Raw genomic sequence first — 16247 nt, forward strand, 5'->3', positions numbered from 1 at the left:
TCCCCAAATTTCAATTTAATTGAACAAACTATTTTTCAAAGAGCATTTGAAATTTCATATAATTATCTAATAGATTAAATGTTTATTGCTGTGAATTTCTTTTTTTTTTCTTTATTTTCCTTCAACTTTCTCTTTCTGGAGGGGGAAGGAAGTGGAAGAAATTTTTTTCAGCTTTGATTAGAACAAAGAAATGGTTATGATATTTGAACTACCAAAATGAAAAAATCCGTATACATAGAGATTGGAAAACGGCAATCATGTTACATAATGTTTCTGTTGGGTAGTATTTATGAAATCGCCGGTTGGTGTTGATTATTCAAATTGGCAAAGAGTCAAAATGAAGAAAATTACTCGATAAACTTTAAAGAATTTAACTTTTCGTAAATAAACAGTTATAATCAAAAGCCGTGAGGTTGTTTCATGTATGTAGTTTGCAAAAGAAAACAGATTCAATCTTACCCCAACGGGGCTTTTCGATTAGTATCTCGTTTGTACTTTCTTTTTTTTTTTTCTTGTCCATTCCCAGTCAATATTGACTGATACTTATGGTTGTAAATAAAACAGGTTTGGAGAAACTATGGAAAATTTAAAAATAGATTATTGGTCTCCGAGTGTTGAGTTGATCCCTTAGAGTACGTGTATTTGCAAATTTACAGTAACCTAGCCGTTTTATTGTTATTCTTTACTTGAGCTATTTTTTTCATATTTTTTCCGTCAAAGTTGGTAATTTTTCCAGTCCAAGTATACTTGCTCATAACCTAAATGTTACTCCTCTAGTTCTTTCTGTATTTCTAGACTCTTTCTTTTTTATTATTCTAAATATTTAGGTAGGTTTGAATCCCCTCTCAAATTCCTACTACTACTAATAACTGGAATGGCTTTTACTGGTACTTTGAAATAAATGGAAGTCAGTGAATAAAGGGTTTAAGTAACAGTACTTACGATCGGCATAAAGGATCTTTGAGGTGTCAAGTGACAAGAAAAAGTAACTTCAGCATTTTCTTGTTTTTCCGTAATTGGTGTATTTTTTTTTTTCTTCTCGTGGAAAAAAGGACAAGAAATTTTTACTAGGGTTTTTTCATTTGACGTTTTCAATCCTGTCAGCTGCTGTCAGCTGCTGTCACAATTGTTCATTTTTTGTGTTTTTGTTGGGTATTGGTTTCTCTCGTGTTTCTCGTGAATCTATTGAATGTGCTAAAAATAGAAGTTATTTTTATTTTATCCAAGCGTGACGATGTGAAGTTGGAAAATAGCCCAGCAATCTACACTAATTATCACAATCATTATATTGAATCTGCTGTGAAAGGACTGGACTTGAATTTAACAAGTACTCAAAGAAGAATGATATATGAAATTTAGGGTGCAGGGAATACAGAAAAGCAGCAACAACCCCTCTCTCGTTGTTGTGTTTGTATGTGTCTATGCCTCCTCATCATCAAATTAGACACATGACACAAAAGCACTCTACTGGCCAACTTTCTCTCCTATTACTAAAAATAGTAGGTAGCAACTATTACAAAACTATTCTCTCATTTGCATGTGCGATTATTGTATTATTAAACCAATATTTTCATTCGGCATTTCTACATGTCAATGCTCCCTTCGTCAAAGATAGATAGATGCGTCAAAATCATTCGATTTTTTTTTTCTGGATCATTCCAGTTCTATTTATAACTAAATATTCCGGCTGACCCCAAATTTCAGGAACAGGTAGGATCTGAGATAAATGGTAGCATTGCAAGTATAACCGTAGAGTTAAAACTTTGAAATATACGTATTGACTATCTTTATCCAACTAACGCTCTACATAAAATAAAAATTACTTTAATTAAACAGCTTACCTACATAGCGAATCACTATAGAGGAAAATCCTGTATTCACGTTACTTCCTTTTTTTGTTGTCTATAATTCATAGTCGACACTAGTCAGTGGAAAGCCATTCAGCAGTGTTCGTGACGCTGATGATGTGGGTTGCCAATTTTTTATATCAATTAAATGTCTCATTGTCGGTCTTCCATGAGGGCAATTCCAAGGTTTGTCTAATGTACTCAAGTTTGAAATAATTTCCCTCATTTTTGATTTACTTAGAAAAGTCCCAATCATTATACTACTACGACAAGCTTTCATTGCCAATATTTTCTTAATTTTAGAACATTTCAAGTTAGGATTTACTTGATCTTGTTGTTGACTAACCAAGTTTAATAATTCATTAAAATCATCCAAGTTAAATGTGATATTTTGATAAATTGGTAATGTTAGTAGCAAGATTTCATTATCAACCGGTGTGGAATTGATTTTCAATTTGAAACCATTATTATGGAAAATCTCTTGATTATCGATAACCAACATTTGGTCAATTACACTCAATTCTAATTTGATGGGTTTAATTAACAATTGATAGTTTATTTTGAAACTTGCCATTAACTTTTCAAAATTATATTTCTCATCTGATGCATGTTGATCTATAATAAAGAGATTATTATTGTCATCAAAATCGACTATGATAAATCCTAGATTGAATTGTCCAATTAGCTTCATTTTTAAAAAATCTTGTTTGTTAATTTGATAACTTTCAACTTCTTCATATTGCTGTTGTTGATTGGTCTGCAAGTCTTCAACTGAGTTTGGTTTAACCTCGTCTGGTTCTTTTTTAATAACGATAGACTCGCTTTGATTTTGGGGAGATTGCAAGTTTTTATTTATCGAACTGAGAATATCCTGTGAAGAATTGACAATTTTTTTATTGTACATATTACGAAGCATATCTCGTTTAAGTCTCTTACTTGGACGTCTTTCATCATACTGTTGAAATGTTTCATCCCCAATACTAATCACTGTCATATTTTCTTCTTCACTATCATCCAATTTATGTTTGACAGGATAGAAATTCTTCCCATGATTATCTTGATGATCGCATTTGTCCTCTTCCTCATCATGTTCTTGATGACAAAATAATTTGTTCATTTCTAAGGTATCAGCCGTACATGTGTTTTGAGGAGATGATTTAATATCATGAGAGCTGAAAATTGAATTGTTATTGTTCTCTTGAGATGATTCCAATACCACAGGTTCGTCTAATATTATATGTTTATTTTCAATTGTCAGAGGTTCAGCAGATTCGAGAATAGGTTCAAAAGTGGTGATTTTAATATTCTCACTCATCTCATTCTGTTCGTTCGTTGACAAAACACCTTGCAGATTTGAAGGTTGATTCACTGTAGATATTTGGTTAGCTACATTTTCATTATTGTCGATTTCGGATACTTTTTTATTGTCTGAATCCTTATCGGTCTTTCTAACCGGTTCACTCAAATTGATGACATCGTTGTCGACTTCTGGTCGTTGTTGTTCATCATCATTCTCTTGTTCTTGTTCGTCTTGATCACCCGTTTTTTCTTGTTTATCATTCCCGTTCAAATCATCTTTATCCTCAGATGGACCTTCTAATCTAGTGGCGTTAATTTTAGTTTTATAACTGGTATCAATATCATCATGAACAGCTATGTTTTTGTTGTCCGTTTTTTCAACTATTTCAATTTCCGAGTTTTTCACTTGATAGTTTTCATTTTTAGGAATGATCATAGTATCCTGCACTTCAAAAAACTCCGATAGTTTAGTTTCAATGGTTTGCAAAATTGTAGTTTCATCTTTGATTAACACATTAGTTTTGTCAGGTAATAAATTGATATCGACTAAATTTGGGTTGATAACTATATCAATAATGTAAATTGGATACTGTACATGATTATAGCTTTTATAGATTTCATTGATTAATTTGTATAATTTCTTAAAGACAATTGGTCGCTTGTTCAAATATAGAAATTGACGATCAGGAGCAGAGCGACCCAACCCAAACGAATAAGATGAGATGTATCCCACCAATTTGATATCTTCGGTTATTTCCAAATCTAATGATAATAGATTTTTGTTATTGTTATTACCATATATTGAAATCAAATTATCTATAATTGTTGTATTATCTCCACCTTTGGTTGCTAGAATTAACTTTTTATGATTGTTAAGCACATTATAAATAGTAAATTTTATTTGTGGATATATGATGAGATAATTGATGACAAAATTAATTGCCTTGCTAAATTCCTTTTTCGAATTTTTGACGAAATTCTTCAATCGAACTGGCAAATTCTTAAATAGTTGTTCAATCATAATTGAAGTCCCCAGTTTATAATTTAACCCACCAACTTTGATACGTTGATCAACTAATTGTCCCATATTGTCATAGTTCAAAACATGACATTTAGGGTAAAGATCCTCTTTGGTAGTTGTAATTGTTAATTTATTACTTAAAGAACAAATCGAATTTAACGCTTCTCCTCTAAATCCCAAAGTTGTTAACTGATCCAAATCTTCAAAATTTTCAATTTTTGATGTGTGATTACGTAGACAAATAGTTTCAAAATCGGTTACATTTATACCATTACCATTATCTTGAATTTGAATGGAATTAACGCCATAATTGTGGAAAATAATGTCAATTTTATCGGCATGGGCGTCAATTGAATTCTCGATTAATTCTTTAATGATTGCCTTTAGGTCAATGATAACTTGGCTCGAGGTTATTTTGGAGATATCAAATTTACTGATAGTTTTAATCGATGGCAGTGTCTCCGACATGAAATATAATGAGTTTCTTAGAAGTAGTTGTAGAATATAGGAAAGTGCAATAGGTATCAGGAATCAAATTATTTATAAATGAATAAGGTTTTTTTTTTTTAATAGGTGTGTGTATTTGTTTGTTTTTTGAAGCAGCGCGTTATAAATTTGAAAACGCGTTAGGTGAAATGCGACATTTATTTTATGTCGTTTAGATATTACTAACGACATAAAATCTAGAACAGACCAAACTTTGATTTATTTTCCATTTGCCTTCCTCCCGATGTGACGCTACTGTTAATCTACTTGGAGGGAAAACAAAAAGCCAGATAAGTTTATGAAATCACATAGTTTGCCATTAACAGTTGAGAATTTTCTATTAACATTTAAAGAATATTTTACTGTTTGGCTCAATCAAATCTTGTATTACAATCATGTCTATGAACAATTAACTTTTGATCAATTCAAATCGTTTGATTTAATCATATATAAAAACCGTAACCCTCAATTACAAGGTTATATTGAACAATTAATTGTTAATGTTATAAACCAACTAATAATCAATCAAAAACAGTCACAGTCAAAGCAAAGGCAAAAACAAAAGAAACAACAAGAAACATTCAATGGATTGTATGGTATTAATTGTTTGGTTTATCATTCAACGAACAATACAGTAGTCAGACAATACACCATTAATTTTCATGAGTTTATTATAAATTTGAATGAGACGATAAACGAATTGAAGCTTCATGATAAGGATGAAGACAATTCAGCCATTATAAATATTGAGAGTTTAAATTGGGATGAAATTTATACTCAATATAGCACTATTTTGTTTCATCATATTCAGCAGTTGAAAATTCATGAAAAGAGCTTGATCGAAGAGAGACAGCAAGACCTTGAAGTTGATGACTTGTTTTTCAAAATCACAGTTGATGTTGATCAACTGTTATACATTAATAATTATGGTAATTGGGTGAGATTGAAACGTGATGGCAATAGAGACAATGATAGTAGAGATAACGAGACACAATGTATTTTTGAACCTATTGGAGATGTTAATCTTGAACTTTTGAATTTCAACTGTTACAACAAAGTTTTTACCTAACTGACAAGTGCTGAATCATTTAATATCAGCTGCGCTTGTAGACTAACATGGTAAAATGGTTTGCTTTCCTCTAACAAAGTTAATAGCAGTATCCACAGGTGTAAGTTATGGCATAGATATAAAAAGGAACATTTTGCAATCTTTAGATGATGGTAGTTGGTCAACATAAAGTGAGAGTGGTGGTTATTCCAGTCTTTGTTGTTTGACGTCAAAAAAGATTAATATTTTGACAGCATTAAAATAGTATGACAACAAATAAGCGGAAAAAAGGGATCGCCAAAAAAATTAAATGTAAATAATTAGTAATAATGGATAATAATTGACGCCCTAATTCCACAACACACATTTTTTTTTTTTTGACAGATGAAATCTCTAAACAAAAAATATCTAATATTTTCTTTGACGTACACCTACATATACATACATATTTACATATACACCCTTATAGTTGCAAATATTTATTGCATTTATCATTAAATAAAAATCAGATATTCAACATAAAACCATCAAAAATAATGACTACACTTTTTCCAACCTATATAGACGACAAAGCATTAGCTCAAGATTTAATCTTATCTCAATTTGATAATTTTTTAATTGATTGTGATGGTGTTATTTGGTTATCGGAACAATTATTACCTAAAATCAACCAATTTTTACAATTTCTTACTAAGAATAATAAAAAGTTTACATTTGTCACGAATAACTCATCCAAGTCTCGTCAATCTTATGTAACAAAATTTAAAAACTTGGGTATAGATGGTGTCACAATCGATCAGATCTATACTACAGGGTATTCAGCTGTCTTACAATTGAAAAAAATGGGTATTTTACCAGGAGAGAAAATCTGGGTTTTAGGAGACGAAGGTATTGAAGACGAGCTACTTAGTGAAGGGTATATTCCATTGGGTGGCAGTAATGAACTATTGAATCAAAGTTGGTCTGACAAGAATCCATTATTAATTATCGACCCTGAAGTAAGAGCAGTTATCGCTGGATCAACTTTAAATTTCAATTATATGAGAATTGCCACTACTCTACAATACTTGATGCACAATGACAAAACATTACCTTTTATTGGAACCAATGGAGACCGTAACTACCCTGGATCAAATGGATTGACTTTACCTGCTGGTGGGAGTATGGTCGAGTATATGGCGTATAGTTCGCAGCGAGATTATGTTAATGTCGGCAAACCTGATACCACTTTGGCGGAAACCATTTTGGCAAATACTGGGTACGACAAACTGAAAACAATCATGATTGGTGATACTTTATATTCTGATATTAAATTTGGTAATGAAGCTCAATTGGGAGGTGATAACGGTAGTGGAACCTTGTTGGTGTTGTCGGGTGTCACTGACAAGGAAGAATTAACCAACACTGTAAACATTGCACGTGAAACCAAACAGGGCCAAAGCTTGGTTCCGAGATACTACATCGGTTCATTAACAAAATTAATTGAACTTTTAGAAGAATAGATTTATTATATTTTATTTATATTGAATTAGACTTTTATAATTATTAATCCGTATATTAATTTAATGAACCAAAAAGAAAAAAAGAAATCATCATCTCCATCGCGCAAAAAAAAAAATCTTGTATTGTGAAAAAGTGAACTGGAACACTTTCTAATTGTACTTACAGACCATTATTCTCTTAAAATTTATTTATGAAAAGTGTTAATAGTCAAACTATTAGCAATCTACTAAAAGTATCTAAGGTCATGACTACTACCAAAGCAACATCTACAACAACACTGGTTTCCACAAGTGTAGCCACCGATTCAGCCTTCGTGAAAACGAAATTAACAGGGCGCCAGTTATACAATGCAATAGGTCAACCAAAAACTATTGTTGCTCCCATGGTTGACCAATCTGAATTGGCATGGAGAATATTATCTCGTCGTTATGGTGCTCAATTATGCTATACGCCAATGTTCCATGCCAAACTATTTGCTACACAAGAAAAGTATCGTAATTCCATGTGGACCACTAATTTGGATGGGAATAAAGATTTAGATCGACCTTTGATTGTACAGTTTTGTGCTAATGATCCAGACTATTTATTACAGGCGGCAAAATTGATTGAAAATGAATGTGATGCTATAGATTTAAATTTGGGATGTCCTCAAGGGATTGCTAGAAAGGGGAAGTATGGTGCATTCTTAATGGATGATTGGGATTTAGTTTATAAATTGATTAAAAACTTACACGACAATTTGTCTATCCCTGTGACAGCAAAGATTCGTATTTATGATGATTATGAGAAATCGTTAAAGTATGCTAAAATGGTGTTAGATGCTGGTGCTCAATTTATTACTGTACATGGCAGAACCAGAGAAATGAAAGGTCAAGCTACAGGATTGGCCAATTGGAAAATTTTGAAATACTTGCGTGATAATTTACCACAAGATCAAGTGTTTTTCAGCAACGGCAATATCTTGTACCCATCGGATATACAACGGTGCCAATCAGAAACTGCATGTGATGCCGTGATGTCCGCTGAAGGAAACCTATATAACCCAGGTGTATTTTGGACGTTGGATGATAACAAGGATAAACAATTTCCTCGAGTAGATAAAATCCTTCGAGAATATTTTGAAATTGTCAAAGAGAATTATGATAGTCTTGCGTCAAGACACGCCATGAAATCACATTTTTTCAAATTACTTCATGCATTCCTAGAAGTCCATAAAGAGTTACGTCCTATTATTGGAAAAGCAAATGTTAATGGTCCTTTGGATCAATGGGAACTGATTGTTGTCAAAATTGAATCATTGGTTCAAGAAATCTATAGCAACAACCCTGACATTGAAAAGCTAGATGTCATTACCAATGGACCTATTGAAGATTGGGGTGGTCACTATAAAACTGTACCGTATTGGAGGTGTCAACCATATTTTAGAAAAGTTGATGGTGTCAAACAAAACACCGCCCTTTTGAAAATGGCTGGAGAAAATGAATTGATTAAATCAATTCCTCAAGCAAATAACAAGAGACAACTAGAGGATGAATCCAATGATGATGAGGGCCATAGTAAACTCAAAAAGCAAGCAACACTAGTTCAAAATTAGTATTAGCAAACTAGGTATAGTGTGTGTGTACATGCATTAATGTATATAATACTATCAAATTGTTTCAAAGGTTTGTTTTCTCTTCTCCTTTTTTTTCTCTATTTATAATTGTCTCGGCCCATATAACAGTGCAAACATTACTTGGCCCTGGGTTGTGTCCTGATTAAAAGCGTCTAATTAATGATTCATAAACAAAATAACTAATCGACACTGCTGGAGCAACCTTGGCTAAGTTCGGGACCAATCCTTTCCATAACCCAGAATAACCTTCACGAGCAACCGTTTTAGAGAAAACATCATAGAACCCCTCGTATCTAAATGGATGGGCATAAGTTCCCTGTGACTGAAGTCTTGTTCTCAACAAGTTCACTGGGTAGACAATGGTTGCGGCAAACGACCCTGAAAACGCACCAAGACTCAAAGTCAAATACGTGGGTAGCAGCTGATCATCTTTATTGCCATATTTTTTCACTAATAATTTTTTGATAGTGGAAAAGGTTCCAAGATCCAATGCTGCATAAGGGAACATCCCAGCAAGACCAACACCAATCCCTCGATAAAATATTTTGACTCCACCATCTTTCAACATTTCTTTGGCTGTCAGAATAGCATTTAGAGGATGATCTAGGTTGGAGCATTGCAATCTGAACTTTAAAGTATCGATGGGATAAACTGTCAATTGAGCAACCACCCCACCGAATCCCCCGGCTAAATATGTAGAGATTTTGGAGATTTTGGTGGTGTCATTAACACCTTCAATTCGAGCAAAAAATCGTTTGGCAGCTTCAAAAGAGCCAAATTTCATTGCTGATTCAGGAAACACTTTCATTACATTTAATCCATTACCAACGTAAAATGCTTTAATTCCTCCTTGTCTCCAAAGTGTTCTTACTGCTTGAACTATGGGTGATCTAATGGTCTTTGCATTTTGAGCTGATGCAGTTGTTACACCAGATGCTGCTGTTCTTGCTGCAGCGGCGCTCTTGGTGGTTTTGGCTTCTTCTGCTAGTAGTTCTGCTGCCTGTTCCATTTCTGCATGTGCTAATTTTTTTCTCAATGCTTCAATTACATGAGTTTCAGCCCCCAGTGCTATTTGACGAGCAATTTCTTGTTTAGAATGTAAAATTGTTGATGATAAATCGGTACGAGCAATCAAAAACACTTTGATTCGATCAAAAGGTGCCGTACAAGTTCTCGATACCACACCAGCCAATCCTCCGGCCAAGAAAAATTTGAATCCATCCAAAAATTGATTGATCAAAGTCACATCCCCGTCAGAATTGATATCATATTCTTCAAATAAAAATGTAAATGCTGTTTTGATTCTTGACCCTTGTAAACGAGGTACTAACAAAAGAAATTCTCTGAATTCGTCGTAATTGATATACCCATCTTCATTAGAATCAAGCTGTTTAAATAACAAATCAATATTGGCAACACTTGGTTTCACATGTAAACTTTCCTTTAAATAACGAATAAAATCAGACTTGTTTAATCTTCCATCGTTATCTTGATCGAGTTGATTGAACCCCTTTAAAATTTGATCATCTGTGGTTTTCAAGTATTCTTTGAAATCTTTGAAATCAATCTTTTTATCGTGATTGGAGTCGAATGAGTTGAAAACTTTTAATAACAATTCAGGACTTTCGTTTATTGGATGATTGAATTTTTTCAAAGCTCGTTTAAAATCTAAAAATGTGATTTCACCAGTTTTTTCAATGTCAAGTTTTTTGAACAATGCCTCATAGTCGTTTGGTTTAGCCGGTATGTTCACGCTGTTATTGTTGGTGGTGGTGGTGGTGGTAGATGTGATGTCTTGTTCAACATCATTGTTAGCACTATTATCATTGATATCTGTTGTTGAAAGAGTCTCAGATGCCATTTGATAGAGTATGCTAGTATGTGCTTGAAGGGGGGAGGGGAGTATAATGAATAGTTGTTAAATGAATAAGACTAGTTGTTGAATATAAAAAGAAAGTTAGAAAATTGAAAAAAAGAAAAAATAAAAGAAAATTTATTGCTGCTAATTGGTAAAAGGACAGAGAGAGAAAAGAAAAGAAGAAGAAAAAAAAAAAAGAAAGAAAAAAAAATCTCTGTAGAAAATGTTCTGTTTGTCTGTCTGGTAAAAAAATTTGGGGAAAAAGGTATAAGCACCAGAATTATGAAATTTTAAACTACTTTTATAATTGGAAGTTACCGTGTGTCAATAAACACGATGAATCAAAGAAGAATTGAGTTGTTAGTGTGGATATGTGAGTGTTATTAGTAGAATAAAACAATATTGTTGTGGATAACTAATAGAGTTGCCATGATTGGTAAATTTAGTTTTGCTACCAGCACAAAAATAAATCAGAGAAAAAAGAGAAACTTGTTTTCTATCACACTTGTACTAAAATTACACTTTGTTAAAATTGTAATATGCCTAATTTGTTTGAGTATAGTCAATAAACTTTCACCTAAGCAATAATATGTAAAGCCTTTTCGTTGGTTTGTGGTCTTTCTTTTTTTGGGGGGAGGAGGGACCAAACTTTTTGACGGCATGGAGTGGGGGCTCAAACAGGTAAATACAAGCGAGCGACTAAAAAATGGTTCCCTCCTACAAAGTAGTGTAAAAGAGCAGAAACCAAATAATTTGCGAATACATGTATTATTTGTATTTAAAATCAAAGTTGTATTAATCAATCTATATCATCACAGTCATCAGCATAATATATAGTAAGCTAATGAAACCAATTTTTCTTTTTTGCAAATGGCGTTCATAAATACACTAATGATTTCTATCGGCAGTTCTGGGTTTTGCTCGAATGATGTTATCAACTCGTAATAACACTTCGGCTGCCTCAGCCGCTGATGATACCACAGCTTTCTTTAATTTGTACGATTCGACAATTCCCATTTCTCTCATATCAGCAACAATACCATGATTCAAATCTAACCCAGAAGTAGACATACCATTATATATGGCTGACCTCAATTTAGTAACCAAATCACTTGAGTCATAACCAGCATTATCGGCTAAAATAGTTGGCAATTGTCTCAAAGCTCTACTGAAGGCTTCTATGGCCAAAGCACTCTTTCCTGTTTCGTTTGCAGCTGCTTGATCAACAGCTTTAGCCATTAACATCTCAGAACATCCTCCTCCCAACACAGTTTTGGTTTCCCTAGTAGTTTGTGACAATACCGATAATGCATCGTGCAACGATCTTTCAGCTTCATCCAAAACTTGCTCGGTAGCACCACGTAACACTATGGTACATGCTTCACCAGCAGCAACTCCAGAGAACTTGAGGAAGGTGTCTTCGCCAATTATAATTTCTTCAATTGACTCACAATGTCCCAATTTAACATTGTCTGGGCTATCAAAAGTACTCACCACTTCTCCACCAGTGACTAATGCTAATCTTTCAACCCCATCAAAATCAGCGTGTTCTATGGAGTTAATCTTGGCATCAGTGAATAATTGTTCTGGGTAGTCATAAATTAATTGACGATTGATAAACACATTAATGCCAAACTTGGCTATTTTGTCAACTTTATTTTTCATTTTCAATTTTTCGGCTTTTTCTAATTCGGCCAATTTTGATGTGGAATCAACTTTGAATTTAGCACCAAAAATCTTCACCTTATCGGTGTCCATGGAAGTATTAGCAATAAGGATTTTAGCATCGGTGATTTTTTTCGGTTGACCAATACCAAATTTCTTTTCCAATATAAACCCTTGGTCCAAGTAAGAATCGGATAATTTGCCACCGACTTTTTTAATAATTTGAATATGGTTTAAATTGGTAGATCCTTTTAATCTTAAAATAGCATCCACGGCCAAATTGGAAAATAATAGCTTATCTTGTGACAAAATCTTCGATGACAAAGTGGTTTGGGCTATATTTAATAAATCGTTTCTAAATAAAGTTGGGTTGTCGCCATTGTTGACAGCTGCTTTGTTCAAAGCTTGGATAGCCACATTACATGCAATTCTAAACCCTTCTATAATGGTTTGTGGATGAATTTTCTGATCAATCAACTTTTCAGCTTCTCTTAACAACTCAGCGCTTAAAACTGTGACGGAAGTAGTACCATCTCCAACTTCATCGTCTTGCACTTTGGATATATTAACTAAAACTTTGGCAGCTGGATTATCAAAAGGAATGGATTTGAGAATAGTGGCTCCATCATTAGTGACTAATGCATGGTCAGCATTGCTTGAGCTTTGTAACAATTTGTCCATTCCTTTAGGTCCTAAAGTTGATTTGACTAAATCACCTACAGCAATAGCACCAATAAATGCAGACATACGGGCATTTTCAGCCCTTTCCTCAGTAGCTTGATCGTTAAATATTTGAACAGACATCTTTAATGAAGGTGTAGCTGTATGAAACAATAGTTACGTCTTTGACCATCAAGAATATGAAATTTTTTTTTTTTCCCGATTTAATGTTTTTTTCTTTCGTGTTCTAAAGAGTGCGTGTCCGTGCTTACAAAAAAGAGAATACATACTAATAAATTTTGCAATCAATTGATAATCAACAACTTGCGATAGATGTCCTTGTTTACCCCATAACCATGATTTACCGAAACAGCATCTATAATAGAAAAGAAAATTAATGTATATAGAAAAAACTTCTTTTTGTAATATTTATATCTGAAAAATGTTTTTTATTCTTGCTTTCATCAAATTGAGTAGACTTTTTGTTGGAATTTTGCAATTAAACTTGCGTAAACATTTTTTTGGCAGTGGCCTCAACCACAAGATCAGCGCTATTCCATTTAATATAAACAGTAAATTTATATACACAGGACATAATCAAAAACCAATACTTAGAATGATAAAGTGTATATTGTTGTGGACCAATTTTCTGACTTTCAGAGAGTACACCTCAAATCGTCTTAACTAAGAAAAAATTACCTTGTAGTGTGGCAGTAAGAATTTCCTATTCTCCAAATCTAATTCGAGATCTAGACTCCACATTCAAGTGAATGGAACTATAGCCAATATAAATCGTAAACAGTATCGGTAATTGATAACGGTATTTTATAATCTAGTAAACTTCGTCTAAGGTTATTTGGATATATTTGTATGGGGTGTTTCTTGGTATGATCATATGCTGGATTCTACACACACATTGCATAAAATGTGAACGAAGAAATTGTCCTATTTGCTGATTGTTTACCATTTATGAGATGCATACGCACTAATTAATTAATTAATTAATGAACACCCTATTTATCTCGTTTAAACTTTAGTAGCCACTAAACAAGTCGTCGACTAATCACATTTCACTCGTTTCTATCACAAATAAACACATGTCTAACTTCTTGGTGTAGATTAGCTAAAACACTTGGTAGATAATTTTTCACTTCATCAAGAAGCTAGACACTGTACAAGACCTATATGAATGATCATAACACCATCTTTGTATTTAATGTGAAAGAATCTTAAAGAACATCGCCTTTACATATTTTCTCAAAAAATGTTCTAATTTACATAACCACTAATAGCCAAGTTTATACACATAAACACCAATTTTGAATATATAGCGAATAATTCACAAACTAATTTACCAAATATTCTTTTCTTCGCGCTGCAAATAGTTTTCAGAATTAATTACATGCTTTTTCTGCAAGTATATTTTGCTAATAGGCAAATAATATCGGCAAAATGACCAATATCCATTTTGTTGGCCATAACTACTGAATCTTAGTTCTATGTGAAAACTTTCAATGATCCATTATTCTCCGATGGTGTTTACAATTCATCCTGGAGCAGTAAAGTAGAATCTTTTTCGAATTCACAATTTCATGATTTCGTCAGGTTACGCCACGAGAAGAAGAAGACTTTGAGACATTTAGTAAATTTGTACTACATCTGAAGTTTCTTTCTTTCACCACAAAGACGATTGTCTTGAGTAGTATTGTGTGACCTACTAAAACACTCACCCACAGCAACAACAACAACCGGAACTATCGCAATAGTTTCGTCGTCTAACTTACTGAAAGAGCAATAAAACCAAATTCACAAACAGAAACACAAACACAAATAATAGAAAGATAAGCAATTGAAAAACAATAAGATGACACATAAAACCAAAACGTTTGTTTTGGAGTGTTGACTCATTGGTTTCAAAATAAAATAGCAAGATGATAAGACTCCTAATATCACTGTTGCATGATAGAATGATGCTGAACAAGAGTATCTATTCCTATTTCACTCAAAAAGATGAAAAAAACAAAAATAACTCTGATTGTTTCAGTAGATTATTCAGCCTTCCTTCTTTTTCTCTTTTTTTTTTTTGTTAACTTTGAAATTTAAGATTTGATGCAGCTAATAATAAAAGATGCAACCAACAAAACCCTATTATTAATGCGGCATAAAAATAAGAAAGACTGTTATTGATGAAATAACAAGTCAATTAATTAGCTAGATTTGTCTTATTTTGTATTTTAAATTTTTTCAAAATTGCTCGCGAAATGTTGCAGTTTTTCCAAGAACGAAAATCTAAGTGAAGGATTCTATTTCTTTCCTTAATTCCAGTGTTCAGGGTTAGTAAATTCAATTGATACCGCATCGAAGATTTGCAGGCGAGGGAAGTTCAAGCGAAATATGCAACATCCTGCCTCAAATATTCCTAAAACTTCCATATGCAGACCTTTAACCCTTCCTTTCTTGCCGAAAATATAAATAAAATACCCAAAAGAAATTTCATTTTGAAATAGACCCTCCCTCCGTCACATAAATCCGTAAGTATATTCGTAGTTAATACTGCATGTGCAATTCATTGTACAACTTTTGGCGAGTAGTCTCCAAGAATTGAATTACGAACTTACCTCATTATTGACTCCTATTTCATGAAGAGCACGCAAGAACTATTCACATAATGTGGAACAAAATGAAAATTATATTTTAAAAATACCTTTTAGTACTCTGTGAAGAGAGACTCGGAACGAAATGAAATTTACACCCTGATTAGTCACACAATTGCAGCTCTCAGCTTTTTCCATTTCTATAGGCTCTACATTTTACACACTTGTTCTCCAATTATGGTGATGCAGGATAGCAGAATGGAGATATCTTGATGTCAACGGTGATTGTCAATACATGTAATCAATCTGGAGGCAGCTTGATACACAGTCAAACCTCGAATCTGCACAATCCCTCCCACAAGAAAAACAAAACCCTGTTGTATATTTTGCTTCAAAAGGAAGTCCAACTTGTAGAGGGTTGTTCTGGTATAAGGGATGCAAAATACCGCCCCAACTAAATTGGAAATTTACATTGTCAAGAAATGAAGTTTCCCAAATATGAAAAAAAAAAACATAAACAAATTATGCAGAAAACTTTTCATTGTCAAAAAAAATAATACTCGGCATGCAGCTGTGTCTTATTTATCAAAACTGTATGGGATTAATGGTGACATTATCAAATGTATTACTGAAACATAAATTATTTTTAGA

At 33.1% G+C, this 16247-nt stretch overlaps 6 protein-coding genes across 6 annotated transcripts; 3 read left to right on the forward strand and 3 right to left on the reverse strand. All coding sequences in view use genetic code 12, as the record gives it.

Moving 5' to 3' along the window:
* Nucleotides 1–1902: 1902 nt before the first annotated feature.
* On the reverse strand, nucleotides 1903–4635 carry PMS1 (ATP-binding mismatch repair protein; the record flags this gene model as incomplete). Its single annotated transcript, XM_705594.2, has 1 exon — nucleotides 1903–4635. One exon carries the CDS (start codon nucleotides 4633–4635, stop codon nucleotides 1903–1905), a length of 2733 nt encoding a protein of 910 aa, XP_710686.2.
* A 316-nt stretch (nucleotides 4636–4951) lies between these two features.
* Nucleotides 4952–5722, forward strand: CAALFM_C209480WA (uncharacterized protein; the record flags this gene model as incomplete). Its single annotated transcript, XM_709484.2, has 1 exon — nucleotides 4952–5722. The coding sequence occupies one exon, from the start codon at nucleotides 4952–4954 to the stop codon at nucleotides 5720–5722; it is 771 nt and encodes a 256-aa protein (XP_714577.1).
* A 515-nt stretch (nucleotides 5723–6237) lies between these two features.
* On the forward strand, nucleotides 6238–7203 carry PHO13 (Pho13p; the record flags this gene model as incomplete). The annotated part of the gene is made up of 1 exon (XM_709483.2): nucleotides 6238–7203. The coding sequence occupies one exon, from the start codon at nucleotides 6238–6240 to the stop codon at nucleotides 7201–7203; it is 966 nt and encodes a 321-aa protein (XP_714576.2).
* Nucleotides 7204–7394: 191 nt separating this feature from the next.
* Nucleotides 7395–8798, forward strand: CAALFM_C209500WA (tRNA dihydrouridine synthase; the record flags this gene model as incomplete). Its single annotated transcript, XM_709482.2, has 1 exon — nucleotides 7395–8798. The coding sequence occupies one exon, from the start codon at nucleotides 7395–7397 to the stop codon at nucleotides 8796–8798; it is 1404 nt and encodes a 467-aa protein (XP_714575.2).
* Nucleotides 8799–8961: 163 nt separating this feature from the next.
* CAALFM_C209510CA (Ca(2+)-binding ATP:ADP antiporter) lies at nucleotides 8962–10680 on the reverse strand (the record flags this gene model as incomplete). Its single annotated transcript, XM_709481.1, has 1 exon — nucleotides 8962–10680. The coding sequence occupies one exon, from the start codon at nucleotides 10678–10680 to the stop codon at nucleotides 8962–8964; it is 1719 nt and encodes a 572-aa protein (XP_714574.1).
* An 885-nt stretch (nucleotides 10681–11565) lies between these two features.
* On the reverse strand, nucleotides 11566–13146 carry CCT2 (chaperonin-containing T-complex subunit; the record flags this gene model as incomplete). The annotated part of the gene is made up of 1 exon (XM_709480.2): nucleotides 11566–13146. One exon carries the CDS (start codon nucleotides 13144–13146, stop codon nucleotides 11566–11568), a length of 1581 nt encoding a protein of 526 aa, XP_714573.1.
* Between the last annotated feature and the right edge of the window lie 3101 nt (nucleotides 13147–16247).

The sequence above is a fragment of the Candida albicans genome, chromosome 2 (assembly GCF_000182965.3).
Source record: "Candida albicans SC5314 chromosome 2, complete sequence".
Taxonomy (NCBI): domain Eukaryota; kingdom Fungi; phylum Ascomycota; class Pichiomycetes; order Serinales; family Debaryomycetaceae; genus Candida; species Candida albicans.